Genomic DNA, 21,419 nt, shown 5'->3' with positions numbered 1-21,419 from the left:
TAATGAACCATCTACCATTTATCAATTCATTGCCGTTCTTAAAAAATGTTTATGTAGCCTTGGAAAAGACGGGCTTAAAATTGCATCCCATTGTTTTCAGCTCTGTGCAGCTGCGGAAGCTTCTAGATTGGGGCTGTGCGATGGCAAAATTATGAAGTTAGGCAGATGGGAGTCTGGTAGGTTTAAAATATATGTTCGTTATGATCTTTATGATTATTAATTTTCACATTCACTTTCAGATCCCCTGGTATTTTGGATTGTTGGACATTCTTTTATATTCTGGGCACAGAAGAGAGCTAGCCAGAAGTCCTATACCAAGAACTTGTCTTTTAATTCCTCTTCAGTCCAGGTTTTTTGGCACAGCATAAGAGGAATGAAGTGGGTAAATTTAGTCAAGGAATTCAAGAAGCTAGCTATTCGCTTTCCTTATTCCGATCTTATTATTTTTCACCTGGGTGGGAACGACCTCAGAAAAATTAAAACGCTTGATTTGTTAGCTTTAATGAGGAAGGATCCTTCTGGTCTTAAGTTGGAGTTCCCTCATTCTGGCTTTGTTTTTTCCAAGATCATTCCTAGATTATTATGGTCTGGGAATAAATTATCGTTATTATACAAAATTTGGAGAATGGTTAATAAGGGAATGGAGAGCTTCATGCCTTTGGTTAATAGTTTTTCTTTTAGACACGTGGATCTAGAAGGCTTTACCCCGGGAATTTATAGGCGTGACATGGTTCACCTTTCAGATATCGGATTAGACATTTTTAACTTGGATTTCCAATCAATGGATGAGAAATGGCTATGGTGTTTTGGGGGGGCCATGTCTCTTTGAGTCATGGCATTTGGGAAGATCGCCCCCAGCTCTCTGGGTGGGTTGGTTGATTGGAGGTTTTATTTATGGTTATTCTGTCTATTAATATATTTATCTATTAGAAAGTTCATTTGGTTACCCTGAATAAGCATTATGACCAATTTCTTCCATCTTTTGTGTCTGTGTATTTATTGAGTATGTATGGGTTTTGTGTTACCATGGTAGCCCTCCCCCGCAAAAAAACAAAATAATAAAGGGGGGTCTCATGGTAAAACAAACCTGGAATTAATCAACTTTGTTCATCGTGTCTTTAATAGTTTTTATTGGTAATGGCTATCAGGCCAGGCTCAAAGGTCAGTTCAGTAAGCTGTGGAGATCCACAAGCAGGTTGTTTCCAGTTATGACTGGTTCTGTTGGGGCACTTTTCCTGTAATCTCATTGGTGGATTTATAAAAGACGGGGAGAATTTGTTCTATATAAGGCCCACTTCTGGGCTATTTCTTTCATTCATCGTTTTGAAGAAAAGAAGATCCCACCTTCCCTCCACCAATAATATGGTTTTATTGTTATTCCTCATTGTGATGTTTTATTTGAGGGAAAATCACACAGCTCTCCAGGTGGATTGGTTGATTGGAGGTTTTATTTATATCAAAGTATATGCAGAGAAACAAGCAATCGGCACTGCTGCACCACCCAACTAACCAACCCAATGGCAGGGTCACAAATGTTACAGCCTTATATGCCTGGACGCACAGGTGCTCAATCCAGAAACAAACGTCGCCAAAAGTCCATGTGTAAAGAATAAATGGGATGGCGCTCACCGTCCTGTAAAATCTATGATTTATTGAAGCATTAAAAAATCTTCAGCAGGGGAGCAATGTGCAGGATACAAAGATGACGGCCGTTTCGCGTGGCTGTGCTTCTGCGGGTCCTAATGATGGGAGGAAGTGGTGAGGTACATATACCTGAATACGGCAGAAGTGCCTACCCCACTCCTGACATAGTGAAAAACTGTGAGTATGTGGACTCGGTAGCCTTTGTGACCAGAGGAGACTTCCGCCCTGACAGTGCAGAGACAGTGACCCGTGAGCGCAGTCTCGGTAACCGCAGTGGCAAGCCGGGGCCCCTGAGTGTGACAAAGAGACTTCCCAGTGTGCGCAGCATCATTCCTGCGGAAAGACTGTCAGTGTATCATACAGAGACTTAGAGCAGCGGAGACTCAGGTTTGCAGCGTCTCCCTGCTTCCTGTTTTAACCCCTGAGGTCCCAGCTTCGTCCAGAGGAGAGACTACAGAGACTGCAAGCGCCGCTGTTGTCGGTTTCAACGTGGGAGAAAGAGACCTTGCAATCAAGCTTTCCCTGGACTGATAAGTTACAAAAATTCCAATGTAACCGTTTCAACTCTGCATAACTGTTTAATAGCTTTCCCTAGCCTTTATACTGTTTTACCATTTACTCTGTCACTTTTAACCCCCACTGCTTCTCCCTGCGTGGGAGTATATCCCTTGTAAATAAACTTTTTAACTCTTGGTCTATCTCTGATCCGTGGCAACATCCTCAGCACCTGCAGCATATTACGAATACATGACAAATGCTTCAATAAATCATGGAGTTTACAGGATGGTGAGTGCCATCCCATTTATTCTTTATGCATGGACTTATCTATGTTTATTCTGTCAATTAGTTTATTTATCTATTAGAAAGTTAATTTGGTTACACTGAATAAACATCACGGCCATTTTCTTCCATCTTTTGTGTTTGTGTTTTTATTGAGTATGCATGGGTTTTGTGTTACTATGTGCACCCTCCCATATACTGTATATGTCATAAAATATACAACCTCATACATCATATTATGCACAATACATACACATTGCACATTCATCATCACACACTTATTTATGTGGAACGTCGATAGATCTTGTCATGCAGCAATATTCCAGGGGAACAACAATAAGAGAGACTGAGTGCATGGCGAGATTCGGCCTCCTCAACCAGCAGAGCACTGCATACAGGTTCAGACTGGAAACAGGTGATTCCCTTGGTGGGCCCCTGTGCAGGACAAAGTCCCCACCCATATGAGCAATAGTTGGCACAATACACTTGACTAGCTATGTATGGAAAAGGGCAGTATCTCCTCATTCATTTATCAAACTTTTCAGTGTCCAGATTATTTTATTGAAGCATAGATAAATTTGTGAATGAGGGTAATGTAGTATTTCCATATATAAGAACAGTTGACACCCAAAATCAATGTTTCTTGGGACTCCTTGCACCCTAGTCTGAAACTGGCTGTAGAAGTGAAGCGGTACTGGGGCCCTGCCATATAAAGGAGGCTGACTTGACAGGGTTGGGGCTGGAATCTGAGTGAGAAGGTGGTTGAGGGGTATGAAAGGGGTTAAATCTAGTAGGGGAAGCTATGGTGAACACCAATGTGGGAGGAAGGACTGTAGGGGAGGGGATAGCAGGGAAAAGGGGTATATAATGGGATGCCCGGGAAGAAAGCAGCCATCTTAGGCACGTACTGGATCAAGTTAGAAATCTCCCACCCTCTCTTTTAATTTTATATTTTAATATGAAATTACAGGAGTCAGAAAAGAGAACTAATGGGTTAGCAAAATCTTACATTTTTATTAATAATGTATTGTATTGTGGGTTGTTTTCTTGTTAATTTTTATTCGGTAATCTTATTGTGTTGTAGCAGTGTGGCAAAAGGCGGGGAGGGTCCTCAAAGTTGGTGGATGTGGTTAGTGGCGGATCGGTGGAGGGAGGACCCACAAGGTTCTGGACCCCCAAGTGGAATCTATTAAGTGGCGGCAGATAGTTGAACCCCTGTGTTAAAGGAGTGGAAGGGCTTGTTGGTGGTGGAATAGGTTAATAATGCCAGGTTGGTTAACAGCTTCCTCTGAGCTGGTGCTAAATTGCTAGAGGTAAAATATCCAGCCTGAGCAGTTGGTTATTTACATACTGCCTTTCATAGATCAGGGGCTTCGAGGACCATCCTTCAAGTTTAATCTGTTATAATTGTTATTTGATATAATAAAGGCTACTGTGGCCATTAAAATCAATCTTGGTCTATAGTTTGGTTATTTAAGGGGATTGGTATGGAAGAAGGGGGAAGTACTGTATATGTAAATGGCGGATGACTTGCCAATACCTTTTGTCATGCTCAGGGGGTCCCCATCCCCTCACTCCCCCTTTGGTTCTGACCAAGAGCTGACAGAAGAGTGTGCAGGAGTAGAGGGGAAAGTGGGAAAATCTGCTGGTCTCTTTCACTTATAGGGTCGATTCATCAAAGGTTTTATGCCAGAATTCTGATGTAATAAGCTTTGAAAAGGCACACATTTTTTCTGCAACTTGAGGCTGGAGTAATATTACCAAACTCTTCCCCCCTCCAATCTGTCTTGAATGCTGCAGCCAGGATCATATTCCTCACCAATCATTTTACCAATGCCTCTACCTTGTGCCAGTCATTACACTGGCTACCCATCCACTCGAGAATTCAGTATAAACTTATTACCCTCACCCACAAAGCCCTCCATGGCTCAGCAACACCCTACATCTCCTCCCTTGTTTCAGTATACCACCCTACCCGTGCCCTCCATTCTGCTGATGACCTGAGGTTAGCATCCTCATTAATCAGAACCTCCCACTCCCGTCTCCAAGACTTTACACGTACTGCTCCAATTCTTTGGAATGTACTCCCCAGGTCAATATGATTAGTCCCCAATCCCCACAATTTTAAGGGTGCCCTGAAAACGCACTTATTCAGACTGGCCTATCGCCTCAACACATAACCTAATCTATCCCTGTGTGGCACAGCCAAAAGTTTTACCATAACCAGGTTCCCCGCATCATGCTCCCACATGCTTTATGCATCCATTAGCCCTCTGCATCTGTACTGTTACACATTTATTATGGCTGGTCCATACAATCAGGGCAACTGTTACCACCCACCTTTCCTGTCTGCCTCTTTCCTCATAGACTGTAAGCTTGCGAGCAGGGCCCTCATTCCTCTTGGTATTTGTTATAATCTATGTGATTATTGTTATGCTGTAATGTCTATCGTCTGTACAAATCCCCTCTGAAATGTAAAGTGCTGGGGAATATGTCAGCGCTAAAGAAATAAAATTTATTATTATTATAATATTTGTGGTGAGGTGCACCTCACTCAACCGACAGTCCTGACTCATTAATAAGTATGCACCTCTTAATCATTCAGAAGTATCTGACTCCAGCACACCTCCGCATAAAGTCCTTTGTGAACTATGCCTATATTAATGGATCAGGGCCGTAAAACAGCTGAGGTCATATTATGAGTTGTTGGAATATTCTCTTACCATCGAGGTAAAAACCAGGAAATGCTGAACTGACAGATATTTTAGCATTTAAGTTTGAATATGCAATTTTTTTGTTGCTTTGTTTTACTGTTTCTGAAACTAAGATTATTATAGCCACTATTCTCTCAAGAAATCTTTCTTCTCCACCTCTTCTTAGGAGCAACAGCCTTCATTGCATTGTATGATTATGAAGCTCGGACAGAAGATGACCTCAGTTTTGTAAAGGGGGACAGATTTCACATTATAAACAACTCGTATGTAATATAAACATCTTCTAACTAACAAAACAATTGTTTTAAAATAATAAGTGTGTTACAAGAATTATTATTGGAAAATTTGTCACATTGGGAGTGGATCTAGATTTTTTCTTTTGGGAACCCCACCAATCCTGAGAATGGAAGGTCAAAAGTCTCCTGTGTGAATGGAGCGCTATGGAGCATGTGAGACCACTACTATTATACACAGTGAATTGAGCAGAGGCCCCTGATGCTAACTACTTCTCCATTCAGAGAAGGGACTTTGGAATCCCAATTCTTGTGGTTGTTAGTGGTCCCAGCAGTAAAATCCAAAGAGATCATACTTTTATCACCTATCTTGAGGATAAATAATAATTAGTGATGAGCAAACATGTTTGGATAAGGTGTTATCTAAGCATGCTAGAGTGCTTGAATAATATGTTCGAGTACGCACGCCTGCATGTCTCGGGGCTGTTCAACAGCCACAACACATGCATGGATTACCTATTTGGTAGACAATCCCTGCATGTTCAAGACATACAGCCGCTGGGACTCGAACATATTCTTAGAGCATGCCAAAGACACTCGGTTAGCACCTAAGCATGCTCAGATCACACCTTATCCAAGCACATCCGCTCATCATTAATTATAATATATGTTGTTTAATGTAACAATCCTGTTAAGTATTACACAATATCGATTACATCTCCAACTACAAAAAAGTTGGGACAATGTGTAAAATGTCAAGAAAACAAGAATGCAATGATTTGAAAATTTCTTATAGCCATATTTTATCTCAAAAACGTTGTGACAGGCGCCATTATGTAGTATTCCAATTTCTTTTTAAACAGTCTGAACACAGGAGAAGTGAGAAGACCATTTGTTGGATTTTGTCAAAGGAATGCTGCTGAATTCTTGTCTGATGTAGGATTCTCGCTGCTCCACAGTCCTTGGTCTTTGCCAGATTTTTTGTTTCATAATGCACCAGATATTTTCTATTGGTGAAAAGTCTGGACTGCTGGCGGCCAGTTCTTTACCTGAACTTTTCTGCAAAGCCATGCTGTTGTGATGGTGGATACAATATGTGGAACGTCTTCCCTGAAATAAAAGTTGGATGGGACTATATTTTGTTCTCAAACCTCTACATAATGCTCAGTGTTGATAGTGCCTTTTCGAGTAAGCTGCCCATGACATGGGCTCTAATGCAACCTTGTACCATCAGAGATGCATGGATGGTTCCTCTCCTCTTGTCTGCAGGACAGTTTTCAATTTCACCTCAGTCCATTTTAGAGATGATCTTTCACCAATTTTTTCGTGTTGAACTGGACACGGTGTAATAGTGGCTGCAGATTGGAATAACCTCTCCATTAGCAGAGTATTTGTTATCTAATGAGTTAACTTTTGTTAAGGCAAGTGGGTGTTATCAGATAGTTTTCAGTATTTCTTCCCCTTGCCCTCTAGAGACACAACTGTGGATGTATTTTAATGCACACCGCCGAAAATATGAGCTCAGGGCTGTATCATTACAAGTTATACACTGACAAACCTGCTGTAAGCTATGGTGAGGGTGTGTTCTTCTTTCCTTCTTTCTGCCTACTTATGAAAAAGAGGTTAAATTAAATTTCAAAAAAGTTATATTTTTCTCTGCAGCCACTATGTCATAGCTTGTCCAATTCAACATGAAGCGTTTGGTGAAAGGTCATCTTAAATTAGATGTGGCCCAGAAAAACAACATCATTTCTGGATTGTGCTGATACATCACTTCTTCTGCCAACCATACAAAATACACTCACGAAACAACAGAGAGGGACACAGGGGCGTTAAAGGAAGGAGAAACCATAGGAGAGAATGAGGATGTGCACACAGACAAAAATCCCAACAACAATCTCCTGAACAATCTCCAAATACCATCCCCAACCACGAGCAACACATCCAACTCCAGAACCAAACAGTAAGAACTGACACTGGCAATCCCCAAGTGCCAGAGGCGATCATATATAGCAGAGGGGAGTGACTAATACTGAACAGCTGAGACAATCCAAGTAGGAAAGGTCCAGGCTTCAACTGAACATATTAACCCTTGCAGTGCTAGCAAGGAAACAACGTGCACTGTTTAATACGATGATGAAGTACTTAAAACCAGTGCAGGAGTGTGTAAAATCAGACACCGCGGTCTTCTGGCTCCTCTCTGTCTCGGTTTTACTGTGACAGTACATCCTCTTCTAAGAGGGACCTCTGGGTGTGCCGCGTGAACAAACAGGAGCAACCTGAATGCATGGACATCAGTTGCTGGTACCCACATTCTCTTTTCAGGATACTGAAATCATGAAGCCAAGCGAGAACTGATAACTTTCGCTATCTGAAATTCAAAATTCTCATCAACAATGACTGGAAAGGTGGCGGTGGGGATGATTCAGAGGACACAATGTATTTTTCGAGTGGAGATCAGTGAAAAACATTATGGTGGCAAAAAAGTGGGTGGCAAAGGAAGGCGGAATGCTACAGGATTGACGATGGCCACGATTTTATAGGGACCCATAAACCTGAATCCCAATTTCCTAAAAGGAACTTTGAACTTAAAGTGCCTTGAGGACACCAAATCACCAACATATAGGTCCAGACCCATCAAACATCTTCTTCAATCAGACAAACTCTTATACATATTTGGACGCCATCTTCAAATTATTAAGAACACCTTGCCACACTGATGTAATAGATGATTAAAACTGTTCCTCTTCAGGTATTCCTGAAGAATGATTCTTATTGAAAGAGCAAAACTGAGGATGAATCCGTATGCCAGTGGACTTATGCCAAAGTAGACTTAAGTCAATGGTTATTCACCACAAATTCAGCTGGAGGTAAGTAACCCAATCTTCCTGATTCTCAGACAGAAAACTCCTAAGATAAGTCTCAAGATACTGGTTTACACATTCACTTTGCCCATTACACTGTCAATGAAAGGCTGAAGAAAATTAAAGCTGGATCCTCAACCGAGCACAAAATGCTTCCAAAACTTGTAAATAAATTACACCCCCTGATCAGAAACAATATCAGTAGTAATCCCATGTAACTTAATGATTTCTTTGATAAAAATTTGCGCCAAGGTCTAGGCATTAGGTAAAGCGGGTAGCACAATGAAATGAGACGCCTTGCTGAATCTGTCCACCACCACCAATATTACTGTATTACCTGCAGATACGGGAAGATCTGTGATGAAATCTACCGACAAACGAGTCCAAGGTCTACTGGTTATCGCCAATGAAGAGCCCCAGATGGATGAGTATGAAGGGTCTTAAAACGTGTACAAACAATGCAGGTAGCTACATACTTCCTAACATCCTGGTGCACCGCAGACAACCAAAAAAGCTGAGTAAGGAGATCTGTTATTGCTTTACACCAGGATGCCGGGACAAGACCGAATCATGATGTTCACTTAAAATTTAAAGACAGAGATTAACAGGAAGAAATAGTTTACCTAAAGGACAAGCAGCAGGGGCGTTTCCCTGAGCCTCTACCACCTCCCTCTCTAGATAAGAACATATAGTTGCAATAACTACCCCTTTCTGCAATATAGGGACCGGTTCACAATTATCTCCAACCCCAGGAAAACAACAAGAAAAGGTGTCAACCTTAATGTTCTTATTCCCTGGCCTATATGGCACAAAAAAGATGAATCTGGTGAAGAACATATAAAAGATTTTAATTATCGGTGATTACCATTACCGGATGTACTGTAAAAGTGTCGCCAGGCTTCAAAAGCCCACTTTATTGCCAAAAGTTCCCTATTACCAAAGCATTAGTTTTTCTCAGCAGATGACAGTTTCTTTATAAAATTATGCGCCTGGAAGCCATTTACTTGGAGATGCACTCTGCAACAATACAGCCTCCACCTCCACTTTAGAAGTGTCAACCTCTACAATGAATGGCTGAATGATGTCAAGCTGTATAAGAATTGGCACAGAAGAAAAATATTTCTTTAAGGTATCAAATGCCTCACTGGCCGGACTAGACCTTTTGAAAAGTCTGTATCTTTCCTGTTCCAGTCAGATGTTTGGCTACTACTGAACAGTTTTTGATGAACTTACGGTAGTAGTTGACAAAACCTAAAAACCTTTGTAAAGCCCTTAAGTCCTCAGGATGATCCCAATCCAGTACCGCCCAGACTTTCGCAGGATCCATGTGAAAACCGGTGGATGATAATAAATAACCCAGAAAAAGGATTTCCTGAACCGAGAACATAAATTTCTCCCGTTTGACAAATAATTTATAGTCTCTCAGTAACTGTAAGACCTGCCTGATAAGTATCTGATATGACTTGAGGTCAGGCAAATAAATCAATATGTCATAAAGATATATCACTATAAATCTACCTGCCAGGTGGTTAAAAATGTTATTTACAAAGTGCTGAAAGACGGCAGGAGTATTATTCAATCCAAATGGCATCACCAGGTTTTCATAGTATCTCTCAGGTGTATTCACTCATCCCTCTTCTTAATTCGAATGAGATTATATGCCCCCCCCCCCCCCCGAGGTTCAGTTTAGAAAACCATTTTGCCCCGATGATCTGGTTAAAGACCGTGACCCGATTAAGTTTGCGGAAATCTAGACAGAGGCGTAGCTCCCACATCTTTTTTCTTAAACATAAAACCCGCAGCAACGGGAGATGAGGAAGGCCTGATACGACCCCTTTCCAGACTTTAGTCCTTCATAGCCTGCCTCTCCAGACCAGAAATATTATATAACCTGCTCTTAGGCAGTTTGACCCCAGCAATAGGATTAACAGTGCAATCATAATTCTTGACACCCCTGTTCTGAAAACATGTCCTCAAAGTCAAACGTGTATTCTGTCAGAGACTGGGAGACCTTGGCTAGTCGGGTGCCCAAGCAGTGTTCTTGACATTACTCGCTCCACCTTACCACTCCCCGAGTCTACCAGTCCACTACAGGATTGTGCAGCGTAAGCCAAGGTAGTCCAAGACCCACAGGAGAGGGCATGCCCTCTAGCACATATCAAGCACTTACTTCTGAGTGCATGGCCCTGATCTGCAGATGTATATCTCGGACAGAATAAAATACGCCTGACTCAAGGGTGCAGAGACAATAGCAATTATGGATATAGGTCAAGACAGTTTATGTGGCTTAATTCCCTGGTTCTGGACGAATCGGGTGTTCAACAAATTAAACCCTGCCCCACTGTCCAAATAACCACCTTAGTTTTACAAGATGGATCTCGGCCAGCAAAAAATATACCCACAGAGAAAATATGTACACCCAGGTTGCTAACCTCCCTGCAACCCGGGCTCCTTAGTTTTCTGGTGGCGATTATGTAGGGAAGGACAGGTACCCACAAAATGACTCTTTCCACCACAGAAAAAGCACACTTCCCATTTATGCCAAATTGTAGGAGGACCAATAAAATGAATTGTACTCACATCTGCATGTGTTCCTTGGCTTGCTGTGTCCTAGGCTCCCTTGTCCCCAAGCCCCCCAAAAATTGTGGTGTCTCTTAATGTCTCTAGTGAAGACGGCAGTCCACATGGATAGCGAGACACATGGCCACCTCTAGGGAAACCAGGGTCTCCTACAGGGAAAAGGCTTCCTTTACACTCACTGAAAGCCCCTGACAGAATTGGATATGGAGCACGGAGTCATTCCACTTAGTATCAGTGGACCACCTATGGATCTCAGAACAATACTCATCCTCTGGCTGTCTCCCTGCAAAAGCCGGTGTAGTGTAAGATTTGTCCAGAGAGATGAGGTCGGGGTCATCGTATATATGACTCAGAGCCAGAAAAAATTACTTAAGGCTATGTGCCCATGCAGCGTTTTAATCCAGACACTGAAAACCGGACTCCTTCCCAGAAATCGCGCGTTTTTTTCCACGCGATTTTACCGCGATTATGTTCGCGATTTTCGCGTGCGATATTCAAGCACTTTCCAAGTGATTTGAAGCATCGCTTGGAAAGTGATTGACAGGTTGGTCACACTCGTCAAACATAGTGTTTGACAAGTGTGACCAGGGTTTTACTATTGAGGCTGTCTATGCGGCATCAATAGTAAAAGACAGAATGTTAAAAATGATAAAAAAATAAAAAATCGGGGTATAATACCTTCCAACATCCCCGCGCTGCATTCCCGGGCCTCAGCGCTCCCAGTAATGCCTTGCAAGACCTGTGATGATGTTGATCTCGCGTTGCTATAGCGATCTCACGAGACCACTAGAGTCACGCGAGACTACGTCATCACAGGACCTTGCCGCAAGGCATTACTGGGAACGCTGAGGCCCGGGAATGCAGCGCGGGACGTTGGAAGGTAAATATACCCCGATTTTTTATTTTTTATTCTTTTTTTTACAGGGGTATGGTACCCAGGGCCTGGAGGACTGTCTCCTCTCCTCCACACCGTGGGTACCAACCGCACATGAGGCGCTTAACTTTGCGCATGGTGGGCATAGCCACATGCGGGAAGTAAGCAGTTCTCATGCATTCCTATGGGTGCGGAATCGCGGCAATTCTTTGCGATTCCGCACAAAAGAATGAGCATGCTGCGATTTTTTGCCCCAATGAGTTTCCGCCGCGGAAAAAAGCACAGCATTAGCACAGCATGTGCGGAATGCCATAGGAATGCATGGGGTGCGTTCTGTACAAGATTTTAAAATGTTTTTACAGCGTTTTCGCGCCAAAAATCGCGGCAAAAACCCCTAAAAATCGCATCGTGGGCACACAGCCTAACTGTCCAAAGCGACTGAGAGTCAGATGGGAGAGATAATGCCCAGGCTTGAGGGTCACCCTGGAGGCGATAAATTACGATCCCCACCTGTTGCTCCTTGGTATCTGAGGAGTGCGGACATAGTCTAAAATAGAGTTTACAGGCCTCACTAAAAAAACAGCAAACTTATCCTGACCCCAAAAAAACTTTTCTAGTCGAATAATTTAGTTGTTGCCTGAGAACTGCCATCCCTATACCTGAGGCGTTTGGATGCTGCAAAACAATGGTGCTTAAGTCTACCACCTCATGCTATGTTGCTGCAGTTGACCTGCCGGAGCCGCGATAGCATCCATAACGAATCAAAAAGTTATGGGGCAGTGTAAATGCCATGCAGGTGTTGTGACTTTGGGTAATTACCAGGTCCCTAGAAGTTGGGGCCCCCTGGTCTATCCCCCATATCACTCCTGAAGGTGGATATGCCGGGTTCTTGTGGCTTGCTATGCTCCTACATCTACCTTTATTTGTCCCCTCCCTCACCTACGATAGTTGGAAGCTCAAATGTATAGGAGCACACTAGAAAAATATTTAGAATTGAGTGTCCTCAGTGGTAGATACCTTTTAATGGCTAACTGAAAAGATCGTAACAAATTACAAGCTTTCAAGACTACTCAGGTCTCTTCATCAGGCGTAGACTAATACAAAATCTGAAGAATCACATATTTATACAAAACACAGCACAGAAATAATGCAATAGGTAAGACAAGTGACGTGAAGCAGAACTATCATTATTGGAGAGGGATAAACAGTTGTGGCCATAAATATTGGAACAGTTCATAGATAAGGAGTGTACAAATTTTATTGTCCTCTGATTGGGGTCTGGTTCTGTGTTGTGATGCCCCCACAAGGTCTGAAGAGCAAATTCCTTAATTGATGTAAAAATACATAAATCCATGTGGCACATTCATTCCTGCACTGAGTGTGTCAAAGGTTGTCATGAGTTTATACTTCCAGACTATTCTGTCTCTGAGATTTGAAAATTACCTTTTAATACAAGTAATTTCATGTCAATGGTGCTGTGATCAGGGATACAAAAATGTTTTGCCACAGGTAAATCCATTGTTTTTTCTCTTATTGTTTGGCGATGAGAATTCATCCTTGTTCTAAGCTTTTGCCCTGTCTCCCCCACATACAGACCCCCAGTTGGACATTTAGTACAAATAATTAAGTACACCACATTAGATGTGACGCAGCTGAAAGTACCTGGGATCTTGTAGTCCTGATGTGAATTGAGGATCTTTATCTTGTCCGTGGTCATTATAAATGGACAGGTTTTACATTTTTTCTGGTTGCAAGGAAAGGTTGCTGTAGCTGTTGGAGAGGACAGGGAGTTTCTGTTAATGATGTTTCTTAAATTTGGGGGCTGCCTAGAACACAGTAGTGAGGGGTCTGGAAAGGTGACTAAGCTAGTATGTCTTTATCCATGGGGTTGGAACATATACGATTGTATCTGATGACTTGGCTGTAGATCATGGATTTTTTAATGTGTTTTAGATGGAAACTGTCCCATGCCCCATGGATAGAGACAAACACCTTGGTCACCTCAGAAAGGCCTTTTTGAATCAGGTTTACCATCCAAGAACAATTCAAAACTAAATTACAAGAGCCACCAGAATATCAAGGAATCATCTGCTACATTACAACGCTAAAGAAGAAAATAACCAGGTGCCTCTAGTAGTCACCTACAATCCAAATCTGGAGGTGCTAAGGGGAGCTGCACGGAAATTACAACCATTACTACAAAAAGATGCCCGATTACAATCCATATTTCCATATTTCAAATGAAATGGAAAACTGTCTTACTTTCACCTTGTGCTCTGTGTTCTGTGTTTTGTTGTAAATAACATATGACTATAAGAGATTTTCAAATCGTTGCATTTTTGTTTTCATAACACAGCTATACAACCCGAATTCCAACTTTTGGAATTGGGATTGCATATTAAATAAGCTGTCCATGGAATGTGAATGAAATTGACCCCAAAAAATCCATCAAGACTGAACTCAGATATCCACATATCACGGGCCTAGTAGAGACTGGCCACCAATTTCCCAAATCTCATAGGCATATAAAAGGCTGTGGAGTTCAGGTTAAGAGATCCGATGACAGTCCATGCATCATGATCCGTACTCGGAAAGAGAGGTGGATGTCTGATTTCAGGTCTAAAAGTAATAAACTCCTATTAAATGCCACAAAAGTCTGAACTAAACTACAGCAAAAATGTGTACTTAATATACTTAGTTTCACATAAGTAAAAAGTTTAGTGCAACATTTAATACATTTGGGTTGAGGTGGAGGAAGTAAAGAAAATATGCAGCCTGATGTTGATGTTGTGCCATTCATTTGTGCAAAGTAAGATTTAATACTTATTGTATAATGCTGAGACTGCCCTGACTTATTTATAAGGATTGTCCAGCTCTATGATATTGATAACCTATCCCTAGGATACCTAATTAATATTAGATCAGTGTGGGAACAACACCCTAAATTCTCATCAATCAGCTATTTTCAGCTCCTGCAACCACTGGATGTAAACAGTGAATTGAGCTGGAACAACACATAGGTACTTCCTAATACTAATACTGCACATCAGCCCCTATTCATTTCAATGGAAGTGTAGCTGCAGTTTTCAGCAGCGGACACTACACAGCGAAGAGCTGTTCCGGCTCCGTTCATTGTTTACATCAGGCCAGAGCTGAAAACTACTGATCAGTGGGAGTACAAAGTGTCAGACCCCTCCTATCCTAAATCAATGACCTATCCAAGGATAGGTCATCATTATCATAAGCTTTGATAACCTCTTTAAGAGTCTGTGACCTAAGCCAAAGCAACTAAACGCAAGGCCCCATCACACACAGCGATCTCGCTAGCGAGATCACTGATTTTGTGACACATCAGCGATCTCGCTGGCGAGATCGCTGTGTGTGACAGGGATCAGCGACCGGCCCCCCTGCCGGTTATCGCTGATCCTGCAGCATCGGCCAGGGCCATTTTTCGATCGCTGGTCTCCCGCTGGCCAGCACACATCGCTTCGTGTGGCAGCGAGAGACCAGTGATCAGCGACGCTGGACGCTGGTTTCTAATGTAAACATCGGTATCCAGGAGCCACGGCTCCTGGATACCCACTGTTTACCTTGGAAACCGGCGTACACCCTGGTTTCCAAGGTAAACAGCGGGTATCCAGGAGTCGCGCGGCTCCTAGATACCCGGTGTTTACCTTGGAAACCAGTGGTTACATCGGTTTCCAAGGTAAACAGCGGGTATCCAGGAGGCGCGGCTCCTGGATACCCGACGTTTACATTAGAAACCAGCATCCAGTGTCGCTGGTCCTGATTGCTGGGGCTGTCTATGTGACAGCTCACCAGCGATCCCATCCATGTCGGATCATTGGTGGGATCGCTGGGACATCGTTATGTGTAACGTGGGCTTAAGATTAGCATGCAGTAACATGCCGATCAATTATGTAAAAATCATACAATGTGATTTTCTGGATTTGTCTGAAAGATTCTGTATGTGTGTGTATATACAGTTGTGGCCAAAAGTATTGACACCCCTGCAATTTTGTCAGATAATACTCAGTTTCTTCCTGAAAATGATTTGCAAACACAAATTCTTTGTTATTATTATCTTCATTTAATTTGTCTTAAATGAAAAAACACAAAAGAGAATGAAGCAAAAAGCAAAACATTGATAATTTCACACAAAACTCCAGAAATGGGCCAGACAAAAGTATTGGCACCCTCAGCCTAATACTTGGTTGCACAACCTTTAGCCAAAATAACTGCGACCAACCGCTTCCGGTAACCATCAATGAGTTTCCTACAATGCTCTGCTGGAATTTTAGACCATTCTTCTTTGGCAAACTGCTCCAGGTCCCTGATATTAGAAGGGTGCCTTCTCCAAACTGCCATTTTTAGATCTCTCCACAGGTGTTCTATGGGATTCAGGTCTGGACTCATTGCTAGCCACCTTACAAGTCTCCAGTGCTTTCTCTCAAACCATTTTCTAGTGCTTTTTGAAGTGTGTTTTGGGTCATTGTCCTGCTGGAAGATCCATGACCTCTGAGGGAGACCCAGCTTTCTCACACTGGGCCCTACATTATGCTGCAAAATTTGTTGGTAGTCTTCAGACTTCATAATGCCATGCACACGGTCAATCAGTCCAGTGCCAGAGGCAGCAAAGCAACCCCAAAACATCAGGGAACCTCCGCCATGTTTGACTGTAGGGACCGTGTTTTTTTCTTTGAATGCCTCTTTTTTTCTCCTGTAAACTCTATGTTGATGCCTTTGCCCAAAAAGCTCTACTTTTGTCTCATCTGACCAGAGAACATTCTTCCAAAATGTTTTAGGCTTTTTCAGGTAAGTTTTGGCAAACTCCAGCCTGGCTTTTTTATGTCTCAGGGTAAGAAGTGGGGTCTTCCTGGGTCTCCTACCATACAGTCCCTTTTCATTCAGATGCCGACGGATAGTACGGGTTGACACTGTTGTACCCTCAGACTGCAGGGCAGCTTGAACTTGTTTGGATGTTAGTCGAGGTTCTTTATCCAACATCCGGACAATCTTGCGTTGAAATCTCTTGTCAATTTTTCTTTTCCGTCCACATCTAGTGAGGTTAGCCACAGTGCAATGGGCTTTAAACTTCTTGATGACACTGCTCACGGTAGACACAGGAACATTCAGGTCTTTGGAGATGGACTTGGAGCCTTGAGATTGCTCATGCTTCCTCACAATTTGGTTTCTCAAGTCCTCAGACAGTTCTTTGGTCTTCTTTCTTTTCTCCATGCTCAATGTGGTACACACAAGGACACAGGACAGAGGTTGAGTCAACTTTAATCCATGTCAACTGGCTGCACCTGTTAGGTGCCGCAGGTAAGTTACAGGTGCTGTTAATTACACAAATTAGAGAAGCATCACATGATTTTTCGAACAGTGCCAATACTTTTGTCCACCCTCTGTTTTATGTTTGGTGTGGAATTATATCCAATTTGGCTTTAGGACAATTCTTTTTGTGTTTTTTCATTTAAGACAAATTAAATTAAGATAATAATAACAAAGAATTTGTGTTTGCAATCATTTTCAGGAAGAAACTGAGTATTATCTGACAAAATTGCAGGGGTGTCAATACTTTTGGCCACAACTGTGTGTGTATATATATATATATATATATATATATATAAATTTATAGAGAGAGACTGTATTTAAGTAACTTATTTTAGTAAACTATAGCTGTTTCCTTACTGTATCCCTTTTGTATCTTCAAAGTGAGGGTGACTGGTGGGAAGCACGATCACTGCGTTCTGGAGAGACAGGATACATCCCTAGTAACTATGTGGCACCCATAGACTCAATCCAAGCAAAAGAGTGAGTACAGTAGTATTAGTAGTGTATAGTACACAGTGGACTGTGAAAAATAGAACTCTGCCTCTCTTGTGCATTTTCTACAGGGCAATGGTTATTCATTAACCCCTTACCTCTGCTGCCATTTTGCATCTTTCTGTTTACATTTTTTCATTCCCTTCATCCAATAGCCATAACTTTTTATTTTTCCATCAACTTAGCCAACATAGCCACATGAGGGTTAATTTTTTTTGCTTTCACTTTACTATACTGATAATTATTAAAAAAAAAATATCATCGGGATCAAATGGTGAAAATAATGCAGTTCCACTGTTGTTTTTTGTTTTTATGGTTTTCATTTTATGGTAAAAATGATCTGTAAAGATAATTCTCCAAGTCAGTATGATTATGGCGATACCAAAATTGCAGAGATTTTTTTTCATTTAAGTATGAATTTTTTTTTTACAATTTTGTACAAAAAAACCCCAATCCTAACCCTAATCCCAAACCTAGCCCTATTCCTAAGGGCTCATTCAGACGTCCAATTTTCATGGATAGCATTTGTACCTGTGATAGTCCATTTACGTATCCATGATTTTCCACTAATATCATTGAAACAAATCCAGTTTTGATCCAAAATCGACAATGCAAGACGATGGGTCTATGAAAGAAATCGGACCACATACAGGTGATATCAATTTTCACTGACTATCAGAATGGAGAAGGTGTAAAACTTTTTCTTATAAATCTCCACGTATGAGAAAAATGAATGACACTCAGACTACACTCTGATCAAGCAATGATCAAAGTCAGAATAATCAGTTAATTTTTCTCGTAGGTGAAAAAATTAGATGTGTGAATGAGCCCTAACAATAACTGTTGTCTTATCTCTAAACCTAATTCCATCCTTGGCCCCATCCCTGGTTAGGATAAGAAAAAGTGTAAAAACACTGTAGTTCTAAAAACTATAAACCAATTAATTTGTTGATATTCTTCTGTCACCCCTATCACTGCTTGTGAAGAGCGTAGCAGCATTTGCCTCTGGATATGATCTTAGGCTATTGGGCCCATTGCAATACATATTGAATGGTTGTAGAGTTGAGCGAAACGGGTCAAAAAATTTCAAAAGTCGCCGACTTTTGGCAAAGTCGGGTTTCATGAAACGAAACCCGACCCTAGGATGAGGTCGGCCACGAGGTCGGCGACTTACGCGCCAAAGTCGCGTTTCAAAAGTTTGTTTTGCGCTCTTTTTCAGCCATTCAGGATCCACGGACACTGTGGGCAACGTGATGACATAGGCACGGGTCACCACCATCTTTCAGAAGGGCATGCAAGTGATTGGCTTGCTTTGGGGGGCGTCACAGGGGGTATAAAAGGGCGTGCACGCCAACCGCCATGTTACTCATGCTGATCTCAGAATAGAGAGCGCTGCTGCTGCTGCTGCTGATTTTGTAGGGAGAGCATTAGGCAGGGAAGAAACCAAAAACTGCTTCTGCTGCTAGCGATTTTGCCTGTACAACACACCAGTCACTGTGTGTGCAGTGCAAGGGGAGGCTATATAGTGGTGTATCAGTGGTGTTGGTTGTTGGGCTGCCTTCTAAGGCTTCCTGACATTCCTGCATTGCTGTTTACCCACTGCTCCGCAAACTGCTTTTTTAAAAGCAATCCCAATTTTTTTTTTTGTCCTGCTGAGAAGAAAAAAAAACTGCTTCTGCTGCTAGCGATTTTGCCTGTACAACACACCAGTCACTGTGTGTGCAGTGCAAGGGGAGGCTATATAGTGGTGTATCAGTGGTGTTGGTTGTTGGGCTGCCTTCTAAGGCTTCCTGACATTCCTGCATTGCTGTTTACCCACTGCTCCGCAAACTGCTTTTTTAAAAGCAATCCCAATTTTTTTTTTTTGTCCTGCTGAGAAGAAGAAAAAACTGCTTCTGCTGCTAGCGATTTTGCCTGTACAACACACCAGTCACTGTGTGTGCAGTGCAAGGGGAGGCTATATAGTGGTGTATCAGTGGTGTTGGTTGTTGGCCTGCCTTCTAAGGCTTCCTGACATTCCTGCATTGCTGTTTACCCACTGCTCCGCAAACTGCTTTTTTAAAAGCAATCCCAATTTTTTTTTTTTGTCCTGCTGAGAAGAAGAAAAAACTGCTTCTGCTGCTAGCGATTTTGCCTGTACAACACACCAGTCACTGTGTGTGCAGTGCAAGGGGAGGCTATATAGTGGTGTATCAGTGGTGTTGGTTGTTGGCCTGCCTTCTAAGGCTTCCTGACATTCCTGCATTGCTGTTTACCCCCTGCTCCGCAAACTGCTTTTTTAAAAGCAATCCCAATTTTTTTTTTTTTTGTCCTGCTGAGAAGAAAAATAAACTGCTTCTGCTGCTAGCGATTTTGCCTGTACAACACACCAGTCACTGTGTGTGCAGTGCAAGGGGATGCTATATTGTGGTGTATCAGTGGTGTTGGTTGTTGGGCTGCCTTCTAAGGCTTCCTGACATTCCTGCATTGCTGTTTACCCACTGCTCCGCAAACTGCTTTTTTAAAAGCAATCCCAATTTTTTTTTTTTGTCCTGCTGAGAAGAAGAAAAAACTGCTTCTGCTGCTAGCGATTTTGCCTGTACAACACACCAGTCACTGTGTGTGCAGTGCAAGGGGAGGCTATATAGTGGTGTATCAGTGGTGTTGGTTGTTGGCCTGCCTTCTAAGGCTTCCTGACATTCCTGCATTGCTGTTTACCCACTGCTCCGCAAACTGCTTTTTTAAAAGCAATCCCAATTTTTTTTTTTTGTCCTGCTGAGAAGAAGAAAAAACTGCTTCTGCTGCTAGCGATTTTGCCTGTACAACACACCAGTCACTGTGTGTGCAGTGCAAGGGGAGGCTATATAGTGGTGTATCAGTGGTGTTGGTTGTTGGCCTGCCTTCTAAGGCTTCCTGACATTCCTGCATTGCTGTTTACCCCCTGCTCCGCAAACTGCTTTTTTAAAAGCAATCCCAATTTTTTTTTTTTTGTCCTGCTGAGAAGAAAAATAAACTGCTTCTGCTGCTAGCGATTTTGCCTGTACAACACACCAGTCACTGTGTGTGCAGTGCAAGGGGATGCTATATTGTGGTGTATCAGTGGTGTTGGTTGTTGGGCTGCCTTCTAAGGCTTCCTGACATTCCTGCATTGCTGTTTACCCACTGCTCCGCAAACTGCTTTTTTAAAAGCAATCCCAATTTTTTTTTTTTTGTCCTGCTGAGGTACTGAGCGTGCATTTTTTCACACCATACAGCGGTGTACGCTCCTCACACAGTACTGTGTAACGGCTGTTATCACAGCCACAGTGAAGCTATCAGTGTGTCACTCTGTGAGAATAAAACGAGGACATGTTCCGTTCTTACAGACCTGCACTCTAGGGAGATTCCTATTCTGCCCAATTCTACATACACCTTGTAGTTTGTGATACACTAGCCAATTTCTGCCTGTGACATAGCGCTGTGATATTCAGTGGGCCTCACACAATCCATAAGTGTCCAGTGTCCACAAGTGTGTGCAGAAATTCAAAATCTCCCTTAACCTCTAGTCAGTTTGGTCACAGCTGTGCCATCGAGCCTGTGACAGAGCACTCAGATATTCAGTGGGCCTCACACAATCCAAAAGTGTCCAGTGTCCACAAGTGTGTGCAGAAATTCAAAATCTCCCTTATCCTCTAGTCACTTTGGTCACAGCTGTGCCATCGAGCCTGTGACAGAGCGCTCAGATATTCAGTGGGCCTCACACAATCCAAAAGTGTTCAGTGTCCACAAGTGTGTGCAGAAATTCAAAATCTCCCTTAACCTCTAGTCAGTTTGGTCACAGCTGTGCCATCGAGCCTGTGACAGAGCACTCAGATATTCAGTGGGCCTCACACAATCCAAAAGTGTCCAGTGTCCACAAGTGTGTGCAGAAATTCAAAATCTC

The 21,419-nt window shown here is 42.4% G+C and overlaps 1 protein-coding gene across 1 annotated transcript in view; it reads left to right on the top strand.

The window, feature by feature from the left end:
• FGR (FGR proto-oncogene, Src family tyrosine kinase) overlaps positions 1-21,419 on the top strand; it is a 417,108-nt gene that overhangs the window by 222,381 nt on the left and 173,308 nt on the right. Inside the window, exons 4-5 of the mRNA XM_073564004.1 lie at positions 5,305-5,401; positions 17,408-17,506. Coding sequence (XP_073420105.1) covers positions 5,305-5,401; positions 17,408-17,506 — 196 coding nt within the window. The remainder of the gene's footprint in view (positions 1-5,304; positions 5,402-17,407; positions 17,507-21,419) is intronic.

This window comes from Dendrobates tinctorius, unplaced genomic scaffold (assembly GCF_039654945.1).
Source record: "Dendrobates tinctorius isolate UK_male_01 unplaced genomic scaffold, ASM3965494v1 ptg000015l, whole genome shotgun sequence".
Taxonomy (NCBI): Eukaryota; Metazoa; Chordata; class Amphibia; order Anura; family Dendrobatidae; genus Dendrobates; species Dendrobates tinctorius.
This window is presented reverse-complemented; position numbering and strand designations above follow the sequence as displayed.